The 19,786-nt window shown below is 31.2% G+C and overlaps 1 protein-coding gene across 1 annotated transcript in view; it reads right to left on the bottom strand.

The window, feature by feature from the left end:
- LOC140052270 (A disintegrin and metalloproteinase with thrombospondin motifs 6-like) overlaps positions 1 to 19,786 on the bottom strand; it is a 59,326-nt gene that overhangs the window by 21,092 nt on the left and 18,448 nt on the right. Inside the window, exons 5-7 of the mRNA XM_072097743.1 lie at positions 9,909 to 10,114; positions 7,444 to 7,527; positions 6,589 to 6,719 (exon numbers count right to left, since the gene is read on the bottom strand). Of these exons, the coding sequence (XP_071953844.1) occupies positions 6,589 to 6,719; positions 7,444 to 7,527; positions 9,909 to 10,114 (421 nt within the window). The remainder of the gene's footprint in view (positions 1 to 6,588; positions 6,720 to 7,443; positions 7,528 to 9,908; positions 10,115 to 19,786) is intronic.

Here is a 19,786-nt window from a genome sequence, read left to right as displayed (position 1 = left end):
ATAGTCTACTATCGTTTGTAGATTTTGTATCTTGCAGTAAAACCTGCTAATAAATTATACTTATAATGTAATAAATAATTTCATAGATATATTTTATAGAAAAACACTTTCTGACCTTAAATAAATAATGTTGGTATTTAAAACACTTTTATAAATAATAATAATTTTCAATCAATCATAAGAACTTTATAAACTTTAAAGAAAAATTACCTTACGAGGTCAAATACTGTACATAATTATGATTTGATATAACTTCGTAATAATAATAATAAATAAAGATATTACACAATTAGAGAGCTAACTAGTTACATAACTCATTGGGTGGAATACAAGGAAGTATGACTGCTTTCAACTAACTTTAGGAAAGTGAATTTACTGAATAAACCTATACAAGGTCATTGTGACATCATTTCAATAATTAAATAAAATTCAATTTCAATTTATTGTCACAAGATACATCATAATATTAATAAAAAAAATCAGAGTTGTTTAAAAAAAAGTAGAATGCACTTGTGCTGAAGAAACTTAAACAAGCCCAGAGGGCTTTTAAGCTAGTTTCACCACAAAAACAAATTATTTGTGACCTACATAACAAAAATTATTGACATCATTTTATACCTGATGTAATTCTTAATCACATCGAAAGAATACTAGATTTTATTAATTTAATAAAAAATAAATAATTAATTTATAATAACAGATATGTCAAGTAGCTAAACTGTTATAAATCTTGATAACCTATCCTGATTGGCCGGTTGGGGGTCCTCATCCACATTGCAAATGGATAACAGTAGTCCAGTATTTATTTATTTCATCAATATTTCAAGAGGGTGGTGCATCCAGCCTAAGCTAAATATTAGGGACCCTCAATATGACAAGACATAAACATGTAACAGTTAAAAATTAAATTAAAAAATAAGTAGAATTTATAAAGATTAACAAAATAAAATAATGCACAAAATAATTAGAATCAAAAGGGAAACGCTATTACCTCAGTGATTTAACTGTGAAAGTTTTGTAAAATATTTTATATATAAGGTTATTCAACTTATTGACAAAGGGAAAAAGAGTTATTCATATTATTTTTTAATTATGACCTTTACTTCCTGTAGCTATAAAGTTCCCCCTGACAATTTATTGAAGTTGTTAGATAGCAGTGAGGTCTGGTGATGTCATCAGTAAATACGTCAGCATTTAACTAATAAATGCATATTGTGTCCTCCTCATTACTATGTACACTATCAATTAATAATTTGTTGATATTTCTTATCACACTTCCGAATTGCTGATCAGTTAGATCAAGTTTGTCCTCCAGTCTGTGTGGAATAGGATCCAAATATCAAATACAGTAAACTCATCCTTTGGGACAACCTTATTCCCGGGATATCCCTATTAAAGGGACAATCTTCTGTGAAACAAACAAAGTGCAACATACAGCCAACTTCTATCAGGGGACATCTTTATTAAAGGGACATCTTTATTAAATGACATCTTTATTAAAGCAGGGAGTTGTAAAATAAACTCCCTGATTAAAGGGACATCTTTATTAAAGGGACGTCTTTATTAAATGACATCTTTATTAAAGGGACATATTTATTAAAGGGACATCTTTATTAAAGAGACATCTTTATTAAAGGGACATCTTTATTAAAGGGACATCTTTATTAAATAACATCTTTATCAAAGGGACATCTTTATTAAAGGGACATCTTTATTAAATGACATCTTTATTAAAGGGACATCTTTATTAAATGACATCTTTATTAAAGGGACACTTTGTTGTAGTGATTTATCAAAGAACACTTGGAAACAAAATTTGTTCCTCAAAAGCAAAATCCTACCTCAAAGGCTGTATGAAATGGATGGTACAGTATTCTAAATAAGGAATTACTAAAGTAACACTTTGTACCAGGATAGTGTCAAAAGTGCCAAAATCAATGAAACCCAATCAGAGTAGATACAGGCCAATAATGGGGTAAAAAGTCAAACTGAGGTAAAAGCACTTTTAATATTATCACTCTCTGGATTACTGCATCTTATTGAGAGATTACAAATGATGATTGACTTGTAAAACTAGAGAAAGTTAGTTCCATCAATAATGAACTTCATACTGCTTTACGTAATGACACAATTTAACTTTTAGCATTTAAATCTCTTGTGTCAACTAATTTTCGTAGTCACAGGCAAATTAAAAGTAATTATTTAAGTTGACCTAAATGATTATAGGTCGTATGTAATTTAAATTTCTAAGAATTCATATTATTCTATAAATTAACACTTCTAGTGAGAAAAAACTCTACTTGAACTAGAAGAAAAGCGAGTGTTACTTCAATGCAAGTTGGCAGAAAAGAAACCCTCAAGAAAAGCACGGTTACAAAAGAGAAAAAGATTAAAAACAATCAACTGTCTGAATCAAAAGTTAACAACATTAACATATGAATATAGGATAAAAACTCGTGTTGACTTTAACATTTTACATTGATCCTTTTGTTAAAACATTTTTAAAAGGAGTTTAACTACTACTACTGTAGCATACCAAACATTAGTCAAACACTTTCTTCTATTTAATTTTGTACCTCCATACTATGAATAATAGTTACTGCCGCACTAGCAGTATAAACTCATTATAGATCTCCATCAATCTGCTTGGAATACTAGCAATCAGGTTACCAAAGCAAATATGTAAAGAGCAATGTATGCTGTTCTAATAACTTAATAATGATCTACTAACTTCATTATTCTGATATTAAAACACCCAAATGAAGTGTGAATTTGATTAAAGATATTTAAAGAAAGATGTTATCAGGTTTTACTCAACTTTAAGGTTCGTCACAAGTTCAGCAGACTACAATCATGACAAAATGACGCAGGTTACTAACCTTTGATTCATGAGAATGCAAAGCGTTTTAATGAAAACATTTTGAAAGCATACAATTAAGTACGGTGAAACATATTTTTGTAGCTACAAGAGTGTTTATTCAAATGACATTGGAAGGCAATTGAGAGCACAGCTGAATACTGGGATGATCCTTCGTATATTTTAGACCTCTGAGGTAAAAGATGACATAAATAAAGAGTACATAGATAGAGTCAATGCCAGAGTCATACAAGTCATTAAATTTGCACTCCAAGTGGAAATAATCAAATCAAAAACTAAAAGTGCCGAGTGTTCTATTTATCTAAACAGGATGTAAGAGCCATGTTCAGGTATCTTCATAGCAAACATTAAAAATGTATTACATTGTGTTGACAGCAGCAACAAATTGCATCAAACAGTTTCAAATATTATGACTAGAAACTTACTCACCAGCAAACCTAAAACTAAACTAGCAAGTAAGCAAATTATTCTGCTGATTAAATACTTGATTTTACGGGCAGATCAAGCATCAAGTACATTTGCTAGATTGTTTTTCCAAAACTACAATCCGCAAACATAAGCTAGTTTTGAAATTTTCAACGAGCAAATATGGACAATCTACTAGCATTGGTAGTTTGCTGGATGAACTCGAATCATGAGGATCCTGAAATATTGGATCACAGGCATGCGATTGTCATACTTCATGATTTACAGGTTGCGAGCGTTCAAGTTATTCAAACAACATGATAAGTTCAAAGTCATGTGCATAATGTCAATTTGGGGAAGGGGATTTGAGAAAGAATTGTTGTACTCAAGGGAATATTTAGTAGACATTCAACATGATATTTTACTAAATACACAACCTGTGAGTGAGCTGTATACAAACATTATTGCTGGATTATCAATCATTTTCAATTTTTGTGAAAAAAAAAAAAAAATAATTCACAATTCAGATGGATGTTGCTCAATCATATTTTGCTTGCTTTTGATAAATATAGAAACTTTATAAAAGATGAATGTACCTTGAGGTGCAAAGGGGGAGCTGGAATTTAGTTAGGAAACAGGGTTTACACAGGTGAATGCAACAAGAACAAATAAAAAAAAAAACAATTTTAAACAAAAATATGAATTATATATTGTCATGTAAATTGTGATAGACTATAGAGTAAATCTTATGTAAGTTCTTTTTAAAAGACTACAACTAGGTGCAAAAAAAATGAAAGAAAAAAATAAATAAACGAGAAATTAAATCCAGGAAAAAAGTTGGAATTCGCGAGATTTGAAGCAGCGACATGGAAGGATCGATTGGCATTAAGGCGGCCAATGGGAAAATTAACGATAGTGGAAGACAAGAAGAGGTAGATCTAAGCGAGCACATGTGACCGAGTGCTTAAGTGGCCGAGCACATGTGACAAAATGTAATGTAAATATGCATAATAATGTAATACATTATACACAGACTTAGCATATAAAATAGCAGAGGAATATGTTTACAGTATGTAGAGTATGGTAGTACAAGGCCAGTATAATTGAGTCATATTTCAACAGTTCAACAAATTCCATGATTTACTCTGTATAATAAATTCATAAGTGCATGAATTGGAAATAAATGTTCCTTCTCAAACAAAATTGAAAAGTAAATGCATGTAGCATATGTGATTATTGGCATTGATCTGCTGAGATATTTCAGTGAAGGGTAACTAACAGGTACTCTACATTCTGCACCTGTTGTTAACAGTAAATCACTATTAAGTTGTACCAACTAAAACTGTCAACACAATATAATTGTAAGACATTGTATTTATGGTATTCAGGTACCCATCAAAATTGACAAATAAGAACTTGTACTTTTCAGTTGAAGAATGTGGTACAATAAAGTGCAAACCACACTGTAGTATTAGATGGTATCAATTAGGCTACAATTTGGCTTTCATATATAATGAGTATTTAACAATATTGCAAATTACTTCAATAGTCAAGTTAGGTTTGGGTTCACTGGGATTCCAAAAAGAAATAGGCCTAAAGTTAAGAATGTCTCCATGATTTGGTTCTTGCGCTACAAAACCTAGTTCAGAAATTGACTTTAGTACAGTTGTATCTTACTCAGTGTTAAATAAAAGTATTGAATAAAGCTAGAAGGAATATGTAGGCTACTAAAATAACAGTCTAAAACTAGGCCCCTATATAAACTGTAGGCGTCTTGGATAAAAGAGTGATGGGTAAGGGTAGAGCCTACAACTAGGCCCCTTGTGTTAAGAGGTGAAAAGATTTACTGGACAAAGATCAAACATCAACACCAATACAAATAAATAGGTTAAATTCTTAGTAAAGAAAAATATATTGCAGATTGAATTTCATTTTGCAAAACCTGGTGATAAATTGTTACAGGTGTTGATACAGTATTACCTGAGAAAATGTTAAATATAAAAAAAAAACTTTTAAAGAAAAACTGTTAAAATTCGAAAACAGTACCAAAAAACATTTTTTGATTTTGAAAATACCCTTGGCCTTCTACTACTACTATAGTAATAGTTTAGCAATGACAACAGCTGTACACCCCTCTAGGGCCACAAATGTATGACAAACTAGGCCTCCTTACAACACAAATTACTTGTTGAAATTTAAAGAACAGTATCATTAAACATTATGAATTGATTCCAAGCCATGATGCATTCAGGGCCGCCGGGTAATGAACACATTTTTGGGAGCATACAGTAGTTGTTCAGATCAATATCAGTGGATGATGTAATGCATAATTTAGTCCTATCAAATCGAAAGCTCCCTATTTACTAGTACAATTTCTAAATCTAAAAGTAAAATGAATAAAAACATCGACAAAATCTTTTAAATTATTAAATAATAATTATTACTATATAATCCTACAGCTGTTTTAACACATCAATAACAATTACCTGATCAATTTACACCATACAATTCATCAATCATTGATATATAATTTATTGATCACTTTTGTAAAAATGTTCAAAAGGTATTTGCTTAAATTAAGTAATGACGACGACGACGTTTGAGGGTTAGATTAAGCTTGTTTAAAATTCTTATTTAAATCTGTATTTTTGGGTTAAAATGTGACTTATACAGCAGGGTCAAGGAAAAGAAAACTAACAGAATTATCTCTGTTGATTTCCTGTTAATAGTTGAAGAGTTCATATCAAAATTAAACCAACTTTCTACATAAACACAGTTTATATAACTCATCCTAAAGCTATGCAAATAGAACCAATAATGTCTGTAAAAGAAATGATGGTAGGATGTTCCCACTTGAGCAGGGTTCATGGAATGTACCATTATGTGATGGGGTGTTGTCATAAATTTGTTATATATTCGAGTTGTAGCTCTCTTCTCAAAGAGAATAGACCAATGTCAGTATATCCAGGTAAGCTGGGCACAAAATACTGTAGTTATTATTTATGGCAAATATATTCAATGAGAAAGTTTATAGAGACAAGATTACATTATGGGAAATGTGTACCATCTCTTAATTTGGAGATATAGTTATCTGAAATCATTAGTAGTAGATAGCATTAGGCAGCTTTCGATTTACTAGTCCACTTATATTTTTTTTTTTATATTTCACAAATTGTGATGCAAAAGATAGGACAAATTAAGTTCAGCACCTTTTTTTACTACTTTTAGGTCCTGGGCCTCCCCCTTTTTCAAAACCCTGGATCCACCACTGGTATAGCAATGTAGCAATTCAAATCGTGACTTACTTGGTGATGAGAATAGCATTGTCATGATGAGCAATTCCATCTGCTGTGGCATTTTGTACATTGTTTAACTGTTGCCAATTACAAAAACTACTCAATGATCTTTCAGCATGTATACCTATTTCTAAATTGGGCTGAAAATAAAAATAAACTTTCATGAAAAAAATGAATGAATTAAATAAAATATCACATATCACATTTAATACATTCCACATTTGTTTACTGTAATAGAGTATCAACATTTAATACATTCCACATTTGTTTACTGTAATGGAGTGCTCAACATAATACATTCCACATTTGTTTACTGTAATGGAGTGCTCAACATAATACATTCCACATTTGTTTACTGTAATGGAGTGCTCAACATAATACATTCCACATTTGTTTACTGTAATGGAGTGCTCAACATAATACATTCCACATTTGTTTACTGTAATGGAGTGCTCAACATAATACATTCCACATTTGTTTACTGTAATGGAGTGCTCAACATAATACATTCCACATTTGTTTACTGTAATGGAGTATCAAAATTTAATACATTCCACATTTGTTTACTGTAATGGAGTATCAACATTTAATACATTCCACATTTGTTTACTGTAATGGAGTATCAACATTTAATACATTCCACATTTGTTTACTGTAATGGAGTATCAAAATTTAATACATTCCACATTGGTTTACTGTAATAGAGTATCAACATTTTTTATATTAGAAGAGAACTTTCTTTTTTGTCTGAACACCTTCGTGTTAATGCAGTATAACTCCATCAGTGTTCCATTTACCAATTTGGTGTGTGTGTGTGGGGGGGGGGGGGGGGGTTGAGAAAAAAAAGACAGAAGATGGAATTACCTGATCATCAATTAATAAAATAAGTCTGGATACTACAACATTGACTGAGTTGCCAATACTCTCATCTTTATATAATCCAGAAACCTAAAGATAAAAAAGCTATTAAAATGTTTTGATGATACAAATATTTTCATTTGTTTTAAAATACAGTATTATAGCTACTTTTGGTTTCTGTATTTTATTTGTTCTTGCTGTACAACTAAACTGATTGTGATAGCTTTTTGTTCTTCAGATAGAGTAATGCCATTTTCGTTGTAAAATCCACCCTCAGTAAAATGATATTATGGTACTACTCCCTCGGATAGCCCACTCACTACTAAAATACTTGATCTGAACTTTGACAAGCTTGACATTTACAAAAATGTATTTAAATACAGTACATGGTAGTTAGCTACCATACTGAGGAATCTATTCACTTATTTACTGATGTAGGAAAAGGTAAAGATAATCCTTACAAACCCTACTTAATATGGACCTTAATACCATAAGTGATGCACAATATGTAAGCTTTTAACTTTGGAAAGCACAGCCTAAATTCAGTTAATTCAATATACATTAAAAACTGAAGGATGGATGGGAAATTGCCATTTGATTCAATTAACCAGCTCAACTGTTGAAAGATAAATTAAGTCCAGAATTTTACATAAGTCTAATGATACATTTCTATACCCTGTGTATTCTAGAAGTGTTCTACCTTAAAACCAAAGTAAATACATTTAATAAATAATTCATGATTTTCATAATTGTTGAAAAAGCAAGCAAGTATGGATAAGGAATATAAACATTTTTTTAAACGAAAACCTAAAGAGGCAAATTTTCTGCATTGCAAGGCAAAGAAAGACACTCTAGCCTTTAAAACGAATGTGAATCAGCAAAAATAGAGTAGCTGTCTTTTTATTGGACAAAAAGAGCAAGAATAGGAAGCTGGTCAACTTTTTCCTAAATTGAATTTCTAGGATAGATATTTTTCAATCCAAGACACCCGGAAACATTATCATCATATTAAATAAGGGTAATTTATATTACTTAACTTTTGTAAAATATTCACAACATTTTAAAGCCTTAGTCTTATCAAAAACTGCAAAAAAACTGTGCAGTCACTAAAAGCTGTTTGGTGCTTTTCCTGTACCCACTGGCAACACTTTACAAGGCTTGCTAGAGGGAAGATTCTGCATGTAGTTGATTGATAATATTATAGCAATGTTTTAAAGTGTTTAGTCAGGTGAAAACTTTTCTAATCTTTCAGTATCAATAGTTTAAAATTAAAATAAGTTTAAGGTACTTTTTGAGCTGATAAATATTTAAAATTTGTGGTTCTTGCAGTATGACTTTGACATGGTTTTGTCCGTCCTGGCGTGCCATACTTTGACATAGACTACATAGGTGCTACGTATGTACTTTGACATAGACTACATAGGTGCTACGTATGTACTTTGACATAGACTACATAGGTGCTACGTATGTACTTTGACATAGACTACATAGGTGCTACGTATGTACTTTGACATAGACTACATAGGTGCTACGTATGTACTCTGACATAGACTACATAGGTGCTACGTATGTACTCTGACATAGACTACATAGGTGCTACGTATGTACTCTGACATAGACTACATAGGTGCTACGTATGTACTCTGACATAGACTACATAGGTGCTACGTATGTACTCTGACATAGACTACATAGGTGCTACGTATGTACTTTGACATAGACTACATAGGTGCTACGTATGTACTCTGACATAGACTACATAGGTGCTACGTATGTACTCTGACATAGACTACATAGGTGCTACGTATGTAATCTGACATAGACTACATAGGTGCTACGTATGTAATCTGACATAGACTACATAGGTGCTACGTATGTACTCTGACTACACAAACATTCAAATCTTCCATTTTGCCCAGACACACTGTAATCAATGCATGGTAGAGCACACAGCATTTAACCATATCCAATCAAGCGATGTTTAAATAAGAATCATAGCCCTAATTAATTCCCTATTCATCAATGGTATTTTAGCCTCACTCCTTATTTATCAAAACCACTCGATTATCACCATTTACTCATACAACTGGAAACCTAAAAGCAACCAAATCTTTTCCTTGTAAAATAGTTATCATTCGGGAAATTACTTCACGAATATACAAGTCATACAAAACAAAACAAAAATGTATTGTAAGGCACTTCTGGTTTAATTTAAAAAACCTAGTGAACAAATATAAATGTGAAAGAGGTACAAGACTGAGATCTAAACAATCATCATCAACCTTTCAAGTTGTGTCATCTTCTAATCCATCATAAATTGATATTTTCAGACAGGTTCATACAAACACCATGTGCAACAACAGATGCTCTTTGTCAATATTGTTGAGTAAATTTCCTTCAATCATGAACTATTATATAAATCTGTAAATTAATACAAATGTTGATAGATATAAATAAAGCAAAGTACTTACAATATTCATTATAGTTAGTAGATACTGCTCTAAATTGTCTGCTGTGTGATGGGCGACCATTTTCTTATCTGCTACTACAAGTGTTTCCACGTATACCTCACTGCTGATAGATCTTCTTTTCCTTGTTCCTGGATTGGAATCTTTTACTTTCTCTACTTCCACATTTTTTGAGGATTGCTTTGCTTTAATTGATGATTGTTCAGAATCTAGCAAATAAAGATATTTTATTTAGTAAAACAATTCTATATTAATCAAACTAATTTAATGCAAAAAAGGAGTATTAGTTAGTCAATACCTTTTGCATGTAAAGAAAATGATTAACAAAATATGAAAAAAAATCTTTTTTTTAAACCACAGTACTATATTAAAAAAAAAATTACATATCATATTTCATAGCTCTACCCCCTGGAAGAGAAGCACATGCTATTGTCGGTTTATCCAGGTAAGCTAGGCTCATGAAATAGATATTTCTATAATTTGAATGGTTAATGTTAGAGTACAACCAGACAAAACCAAAAAGATGCTGTATATTATTATTATTTCTAAGGAAAGTATTAAAATAGCCAACCAGTTCCAATTAACCAAGCACCTACAAAGGTATCAAAATAAACTATTGATAAGTACAGGAGGTACAATGCAAACACAATTACTGCTTTATTAAATATGTATTTGAGAGCAAGCTGCAAGCGGGGGTAGCTATCACTTACAATACCCAACAGTTCAAAGCAAACCTTAGCCCTATGAAGCCATCTCCCTTACATCTGTCTTTAAACAAATGTTTGTTTTGTGAAAAATAAACTAATGGAATGTTTAACTTTAAAAAGTACTTATATCGCTTTCTAAAATATATTATTATTTAAAGCTCATATTAATGTTTTGACATTTAAAATAATTAATGTTTTTTTAACATTTCAATGAGAGGGGGAGGTCAAATATTGTAAAATAACTCATGTTAACATCTGGAAAGCTGCCAATACAGACACATTGGGGAGGGGATGTCAATGTCCATCTTTCAAATAGAAATAGCGGAGGAATGTGGTGCCCTAGGCCTTTCCTCTGAACTCATCTAATGTCCTCTACGTGTTGTACCATTATTGTTAAATCACCTTTTGTGGACTTAAGGGCTATTGATTCATTCATTCAATCTTATTTCGGAATCTCTGTAAAATTACATATAAATAAAATTTTTTTAAAGTAAACTGTATTAATTACTGCTACTTGTTTTAGAATTGTGTTATTATATAAAAATTATAATATAGTATTTTGGTGGAATAAAAACAGACCGTTTAATATAGAAGTAGTTGAAGTAGAATAACTTGTATCCTACTTATGCTTGTTGCACAGGAAAAGAAAAGTTGATCAGATTTAGAATAAGAGCAATTTTCAAATAATATACTGCACCCAATGGTCTACTCTTGTCTAGACGAAGGAGAGAATACAATATTGAAAGAAATGGTCATTTCTTACATGTAAAACATTTAAAATCAAATGAAGTGTTTTTGTTTAATTTCTTCACTGTGCCTTTGATATCGTTGTTCCTACATTAAGTATTAACTAACTACCAAGAAAGAAAAACAACAAGATGATGTTGACTTTATACAACAGAAACTAAAAGCAATAATATTGGGGGTTTTCATTTAAAGTATAATTCAATCAATCAATTCAATTCATCGACATTTTTATTCCATAATCAAAATAAAAACATATACAAATACAATACAAATAATAAGATAATGGAATGGGATACAAAATAAGCACAAGTGCTTTAAGCATGTAACCCTAACAAAAAGATCAAACAATTAGTACAAACAAAAAGAACAAACCAAAATAACATAATGTGATTTACTTAACTTAAATATTTCTATTGTTATAATATTGCTTTAATCTCTGTTTAAACAAACTTAAAGTGGGGGATTGTTTTATATAGTCTGTTAAATTGTTCCAAATATGTGTTCCTTGGTAGGAAATACATTGCTGTCCGACTTTGGTGCGTTTTAGTTGTGGACAGTAGTTTGACCTGTTTCTAGTTGAGTAATTATGGAATGAGGCAGATGTACTAAATAAGTTATTAAATGATTCAGGTAATAGATTATGTTTATATTGATACATAAATATAGCAGTGTGTTTCGTATAAAGGTCAAAAATATTTAATGTTTGGGTTGAAATAAAAAGTGGATGAGAAGGATGCATAAAATGAACATGACAAATATTTCTAAGTGCTTTTTTCTGGAGAATATGTATACGGTTTAAGTTTGTAGCAGAAGTAGCACCCCATACTGTGATAGCATACGTTATTCTAGGTAATATAAGTGCATTGTATACCGTTAACAAGATTTTACTTGATAACATAGACTTCACTTTGTTTAAGACACCAATTATTCTAGAAATACTGTTTGCTACCTCATTTACATGAAAATTAAACGATAAAGTTTCATCCAGAAATAAGCCTAGAAATTTAACTTCAGTAGCTTTTACTATACATTCATTTCCCATCCTCAATTCTAGTGAGGTAGTGTCAGCTGACTTATTTCTAGCCTTAAATATAACATATTTTGATTTGTTTACATTTAGCGTTAATTTGTTAGCAATAAACCAGTCCGAAAGTATAGATAACTCCTGGTTCATTGTATCAAAAGCTTGAGTAATATCATTGTGACTATAAAACACATTTGTGTCATCTGCATACATAATCATGTCTACATGGTTACATGCTAGACTAATATCATTAATGAATATAAGAAATAATAATGGACCCAATATGGATCCCTGAGGAACTCCAGTGTTTACTGTCATTTTACTAGATGCAGTATTAACAATAAATGTGTATTGTAGTCTTTTTTTAAGATAGTTTGAGAACCAGTTTAGCGGAACTCCTCTTATACCATAAAATCTTAACTTATCTAATAATACATCATGATCGATTGTATCAAACGCTTTTGATAAATCAAGGAAAACTCCTAGTGTGAACTCTTTATTCTCAATAGCGTTTGTGATTTTTTCAATCGATTGTATTAAAGCATGACTAGTTGAATGGTGTTGTCTAAATCCATACTGTGTTTTACTCAGTACGTTATATTTTGAGAGGTAACAAATCGTTTGATCATACACAATCCTCTCAAATATTTTGGAAAAAAAGGGTAAAATGGAAATAGGCCGATAATTATTTATATCGGAGATGTCACCATTCTTAAATACCGGGATAACTTTAGCAATTTTTATATCAGCCGGGACACAGCCCGATGATAATGACGTATTAATAATATGCAATAAAGGTTTTAAAATAAACGGGGAAGCAGATTTTATGAGTTGGGCACTTATACCATCATGGCCAGGAGAAGTATTCTTTGTGTTTTTAATATAGTGGTTAAGTTCATGTTCAGTAACAGGCTTAAAAAACATTGAAGAGGTAAAATTTCCCTTTAAGAAAGTTCTGTGGGTGATTTCTTCATTTTGAGATTCATGCCTAAATTTATTATTTAGTTTTTCTCCAATATTAATAAAAAAAGAGTTGAATGCATCAGCTTTCTCATCATTATCAGAGAAAGTATCAGTACCCAATTTTATTTTTGTAGGCAAATTGGTAGTCTTTTTCCTACCCATTATATCATTTAGGATTGTCCACGTTTTTTTAATATCTTGTTTATTTCGTTCAAACTGGACCATATAATATTCTTTTTTCCGATTTCTAATAGTAGTGGTTAACTTGTTTCTAAAATGTATGTACGTACTTTTATTAGTAGTGGTGTTATTTTGTTTGTACTTTTTATATAATTTATGTTTTTGAGAGATAGCTCTGGCAATTTCAGCTGTGATCCAAGGAGATTTTAACTTGTTCGCCTTATTTCTAATTCGTTTTAAAGGGAAACAATTATCAATTGTTTTATTTAAAGTGTTTGTAAAATTTTGATAAGCAACATTCGCATTATTTGAGAATAGCACATCATTCCACTGATTACTTTGTAATTCTTGCAAAAAATACTCCGTTTGTTGAGGAGAGTATTGTCGTTTATATACAAATCGAGGATATTGCTTATTATGTTTTTCCAAAGTATCTACACAGAATATTGGGAAGTGATCAGAAATATCAGTAATAAGTATTCCACTTTTAAGGGACGTAGTAAAAGAATCGATGTTGCAATAAATGTTATCAATTATTGAAGCACAATTATCGGATATTCTAGTAGGACTTTTTATGATTGGCTGAAATGACTGAGAAAATATTGTGTCTAAGTGTGATTGGATAGTGTTGTCGGTAGATTGTTGGAGTAAGTTTATGTTATAGTCTCCCACAAGGTAAGCTTTCTTTTTTTCTAGATTAATCATTTGCATTACACATGTTAATTCATCATCAAACTTTTGCAAGGAACGTGAGGGTGGTCTATAAACTATACCACAAATAACATTATTTCCTGATTCTAACTCAATCTCAATAAAAATAGTCTCTGCTTCAGTCATACAAGATGACAGATCATTTCTAATAATATATGTTAGTTTGTTGGTAACATAGAACGCTACCCCACCACCTCTCTTATCTTTCCTATCATTGTGAATCAAACTGTAGCCTGGTAACTGGTATAGATTAATATTATCTTTTTCGGTTAACCAGGTTTCACTGAAGGCAATGACGGAGAAGGCATGTACGAGTGAGTCTAAATAGTTTGAGATTAAGTCAAACTTATTAACAACACTACGACAGTTTAGTCCAAATATAGAAAAGTTTGATGATAAATTAGAATGTTCAAGTGAAGAAATTAAGTTATCTTCGTTAAAATATTCTGTGCTCACATTTACATTATCAAAAAGGTCACATTCAAACATTTAAATTAGACAGAAAAGGAAATGACAAATGAATAAAATTGAGCAAGCTGCTTACAGCAGAGAATAGTTAACACTATATAGCCTAAGTTAACAAGTATGTACAATAAATTACAATATATACAATGTAATATGAATTGTTTTATCATGACATACCAACAACAACTAAACGACAGGCAGTGAAACAATAATGATGATCATGGACGCCAATTAAGTATTTGGTTAACTTAAAAGATGTTGATCAATCTAACTCACCGATGTCCAGAATGTATTATTATGGCAAGTTATCGTTACTCACTGGTAAGTCAAACATCGCCGGTAAACAGCTACGTTGAAACGGTCTAGAACATGATGTCTCAATAACGGCGCACACTTATTAATCACATCAGCCACTTAATGTTGTTATAATTTGTCATTATACATCACTAGTAAAGTACGGATAGTATAACTTAAATACATTTAGTTGTGTTGTGTTTCATTAAAACGATGTGTTTAACGTTTACGAGTTTGATCAACCCAGTAACTCATCGATGAATTACCGGTAAACAACTACGTTGAAACTTACATCGTCAACAGCCACTTAATTGTTGTTGGTATTTCTCATTATGTAACACTATCGTCGCACACCTGCCGTGGGTCACATGAATTAAAGTTTGAATGGACAGAGATATCCAGAACATAACACTAACAGCCAGGTGCGCGACATAAACAAACAAACTTCGTTTATTTACAATTTATAACGGTAGAAATACTACTACAATCACATAATTAGTCTACGTTCTACAAGACAATGATAGACTCTGCGGTAATGTAGGTATGAAATATAATTCATAAACATTAATTAATTGTGTTCAATTGAACATTAATTAATTTGGCTTAATAACTTAATTATAGTTATTTTAGTGGCTTGTATGGCTTACCGTCGATAAACAGTTGTCCATTTCTGAATACGGGCTTACGTTTTTCGGCATATGCCTGCGCCATAATTGTAGATAATTCTCTCTTTTTCTTCATGTCCGCGTCAGGTAAATCTTCAGTAATAAATACGTTTTGTGATTTACTTTTTAATTTTACTTTTCCTAGTTTTAGGACTTGGTTTCTTTGTGGACGATACAGAAATTTAGCTATTATATGCCTCGGTTTGTTATCTAAACGGCGTTTCCCGGTGCGATGGCAATTTTCAATTTCGATGTCCTCGAGTCCGAGTTCTTCGCGTAGTACTTTTTGCAATAAGTCCTGGGTGTTTTCTGTAGCATTTTCTATAACTCCTCCAAACCTTAGATTAAAACTCCTACTGTATCTTTCTTGTTTTAGGATTGAATTTTCCATGTCCGCCATTTTATCCTGATAAGCCGCCATTTTGTTTTCATACTCCTCCATTTTCTTGATTTCATTTCCAATTTTTTTTATTTCTTCCTTCGTTTTGTTAGTTGAATCATGCGCATATTCCACACTTTTTTCTAGATCTTTGACAGTTGTTTCCAGTTTGGTAAGCCTTTTGTTGTAGTTTTTTTGATTTTCTAGGACTTTATCTAGTTTACCATTAAGTTGTTCTGATAGCCTACCTAGTTGATCGGCGAGCGTTTGAGTTTCCCCCTGTCGATCGCCGGAGGCTTCGATTGGATCATCTGCTTCTAGACTTTCGGAGGGTCTAGCTTTTCTTGTTAATTCAATTGATTTAGTATTTGCCCTAGTAGGCCTATTAGTCGCCATCATGCAGTCTTCTTTTAGTTAGTGTATACAACTTTTAAAAATAGTAGAGTTTGTTGGCTATATATTACCTTTAGTCTGAATTTAAGATCTTTTTCCCTGCGTGTAAGAGTTAGGCGTTGTCTCTACTCGCGCATGCTCAATATTTTTCAGTTTAAATTTGTTTTTATTAAAACAACAGCACACAAATATCACTATTTATTCTCATACAAACTTTTATGATATAAATTGTTAAATGTACTACTGAAAATATGAAGGTACAGTAGGGCCATGGGTCAATTTACCTCTACGGTAGGACAATGCCATTTACAATTTCAATACCTGTTAATATCTACAGTATATAACCTTTCATTCATAAGAAATTTCAATATCATCTGTAGCTAATAACAGACTTGTTAGAGCATTATATTCGTGTTGAAAGAACACCCTATTACGAACACTCCATTAGGATAGGAACAAACATGTAAACAACAAAAAGTTGGTAATCCTAAGTACATACTTTCATCATTTAATGCAAGTTACTTTCAAATATACAGGTACAGTATTCTTTATAAAATGAGTAAATTCTGTTAATTCAGTTAATTTTCCTTTGTTAATTAATATAGTCCTCTAGTAACAATTCACTAATCGATCAAAGAAAGTCTAACTAATTCAATATACAAATTAAAACTAGATACAAATACGATATCCAGTTTAATCAACTATGCAATATTTAAATCCAAATGGACTGGTGTTAGACCACCCAGTTCTTATAGGATAACTATTACACGTTATGCTTAAAGGAACTTTTGTCATATTCAAGACAAATATACAAACTATAAACATTTTGGCAATTTCTATGACTTAAGTATTTGCATGTATTGTATATACTTAAGTATTTGCATGTATTGTATATAAGTTTCACAGTTCACAGAGACAGTTATTTTTACATTATATGCTTTGTTTCACAAACTCAATGACCATGTGTTTATAATGTTAAGTACTCAAACTTATTATTATTTTCCAGTCAAACTAATTCTTGGCTTGCTGGTGGTGGTCAACAATTTATCGGTAATCTGGGAATATATCTTATTTGAACATAGACATTTTATTCTTATTTTCTAAGAACATAGTACAAATTAAATTACTCTGAAAGCAGTCATAAAAGAATTATCAAAAAAAAATATATTAAACAACTACATATCATATCATATCACATTTATTCAATTAATGAAAACTTTAATAAACAATGTAAACAAATAAAGATGTCATTACAGTATATCATCATAAGTTATAGTTTTAACGTTTAAAAACTTCAGGCTTTGGACACAACCCGATGTTGTAAGTCTAGACATATTCCATCATACACTATTGCTCTTCAAATGTATAGTAAATAACTGATCCTTAAAAATTAACAAGTTCTGTTGACATTTATTTACTTTGTCACTTATAACTTTTCCTGAATACTTCAGGTATTTATTCAATAATAGATATTACAGCATTGGTTTAGATTGTTGTAATATCTTGCAAAAGATCTATGAGTCTATTTAATTGGTGATAAAACAGCTGATGAACCTCCTTTCAAGTTACTAACTTGATTATATCAAATTACATTTAATTTGTTATGAGTTCTTTATTCACAATTATTAAAGGTAAGTAATACTATCAACTTCAAAATATAGGTGTCCTGGCAGAGTATCAAATTACACTTTTCAAGTTCAAATTAAAAGGAAATACACCCTTCAAGTACATTTGATTTAGGGTCCGTTTATGCTATACGATATTTTTAATATCCTGTTTCTGCTAGAACTAATATCTTAGTTGGTCTATTAAAATTGTTTACCCAAAGTGCTTTTTGATCCTGCAAAAGTGGAAAAGTTATTCCTTACAAGACTATAAATTGTTTGGGGATGTTGTAGCCTACTCCTTTCACATACGTTCCATTTTTTAATTGCCCTTTTTTGGCGAAAAGTCTGCACGCTGTATTCTTCTTTAATTTCTACTAAATTATCTTTGTAAATCTGGCTATCTTGTTTGTTTCCTTTTAGTTTTCCTTAAATTTTTGTTTGCCCAACTGATTATTATTTCTATTTTTATTCTTTTAATGTAATTACTGTATGTTAAAATGTTCACTTCATTCTTTATTATATTCTTTCTAAAATCTGAAGATTAACTCTATGGATACATGTTTCAATAACTTCTGCAATATTAGGGTCAATCTATCTCCTGTGTCAACGTCTAAGCTGAGAGAGAGAGGGGCCTTGTGAGGTTTTACCAAATATCTACATAAAACTGCTGAAACACTGAAGTATTAATGCAAAAAAAGTCGTAATCCTATGTGGTTAGAAATTAGACCAAATTCCAAAGACTGATGAATTGAAAAATGGTATAGGTTTCAAAAGCATTCCGATGTTTTCCCAAAACAGGCTAAGCAAATACAAATGACTTAGCCTCAGGTAAGTATGAAAAAAAACCTTATATCCCAGGTTTTGATTGGCAACTTGAAGAATTCTATTTTAGACAAATTTTTCATTTACTGAAGAAAAAACAACAATTCCAAATGATGGAAAAGGAGCAATCTTAGGATTATAATGGTTCAAGTCTTCCCATCATGCTTCACAGATGGTACAAGATATTAATTTTATAAATTGTATACTATTAATACAAAATGTTGCCTCAGGTCCTTTGTATATTTTAGAGTTAGTGTACTTTTCCAAACAAACCTAAAGTCTGTTTCATATTCACAATATCACCTTCATTAGCTTCCAAGAAAAACAGCTGAAACTCGTCAATCTTGTAGAAGTTTTCAAAAAGTAGTATTTTCAATCAAACTTGATAAGTTTATCATTTAAGGCTGTCCCCTTATTGCTGTACAAATCAGTTTATCATTTAAGGCTGTCCCCTTATTGCTGTACAAATCAGTTTATCATTTAAGGCTGTCCCCTTATTGCTGTACAAATCAGTTTATCATTTAAGGCTGTCCCCTTATTGCTGTACAAATCAGTTTATCATTTAAGGCTGTCCCCTTATTGCTGTACAAATCAGTTTATCATTTAAGGCTGTCCCCTTATTGCTGTACAAATCAGTTTATCATTTAAGGCTGTCCCCTTATTGCTGTACAAATCAGTTTATCATTTAAGGCTGTCCCCTTATTGCTGTACAAATCAGTTTATCATTTAAGGCTGTCCCCTTATTGCTGTACAAATCAGTTTATCATTTAAGGCTGTCCCCTTATTGCTGTACAAATCAGTTTCCCTTTTTACTTTTGCAGTTTCATTGCCAGTTGTCATATGTAAAAAGTTCAGAGTCTTTCTTTTTATCATAGGCCTACTGTAAAAAGTTTGGTTGTTTCTTTAAATGTTTTGATCAATTAA

This window comes from Antedon mediterranea, chromosome 6 (genome assembly GCF_964355755.1).
Source record: "Antedon mediterranea chromosome 6, ecAntMedi1.1, whole genome shotgun sequence".
Taxonomy (NCBI): domain Eukaryota; kingdom Metazoa; phylum Echinodermata; class Crinoidea; order Comatulida; family Antedonidae; genus Antedon; species Antedon mediterranea.
Note: the sequence above shows the minus strand (reverse complement) of the source record. Positions and strands in the feature narration are given on the sequence as shown.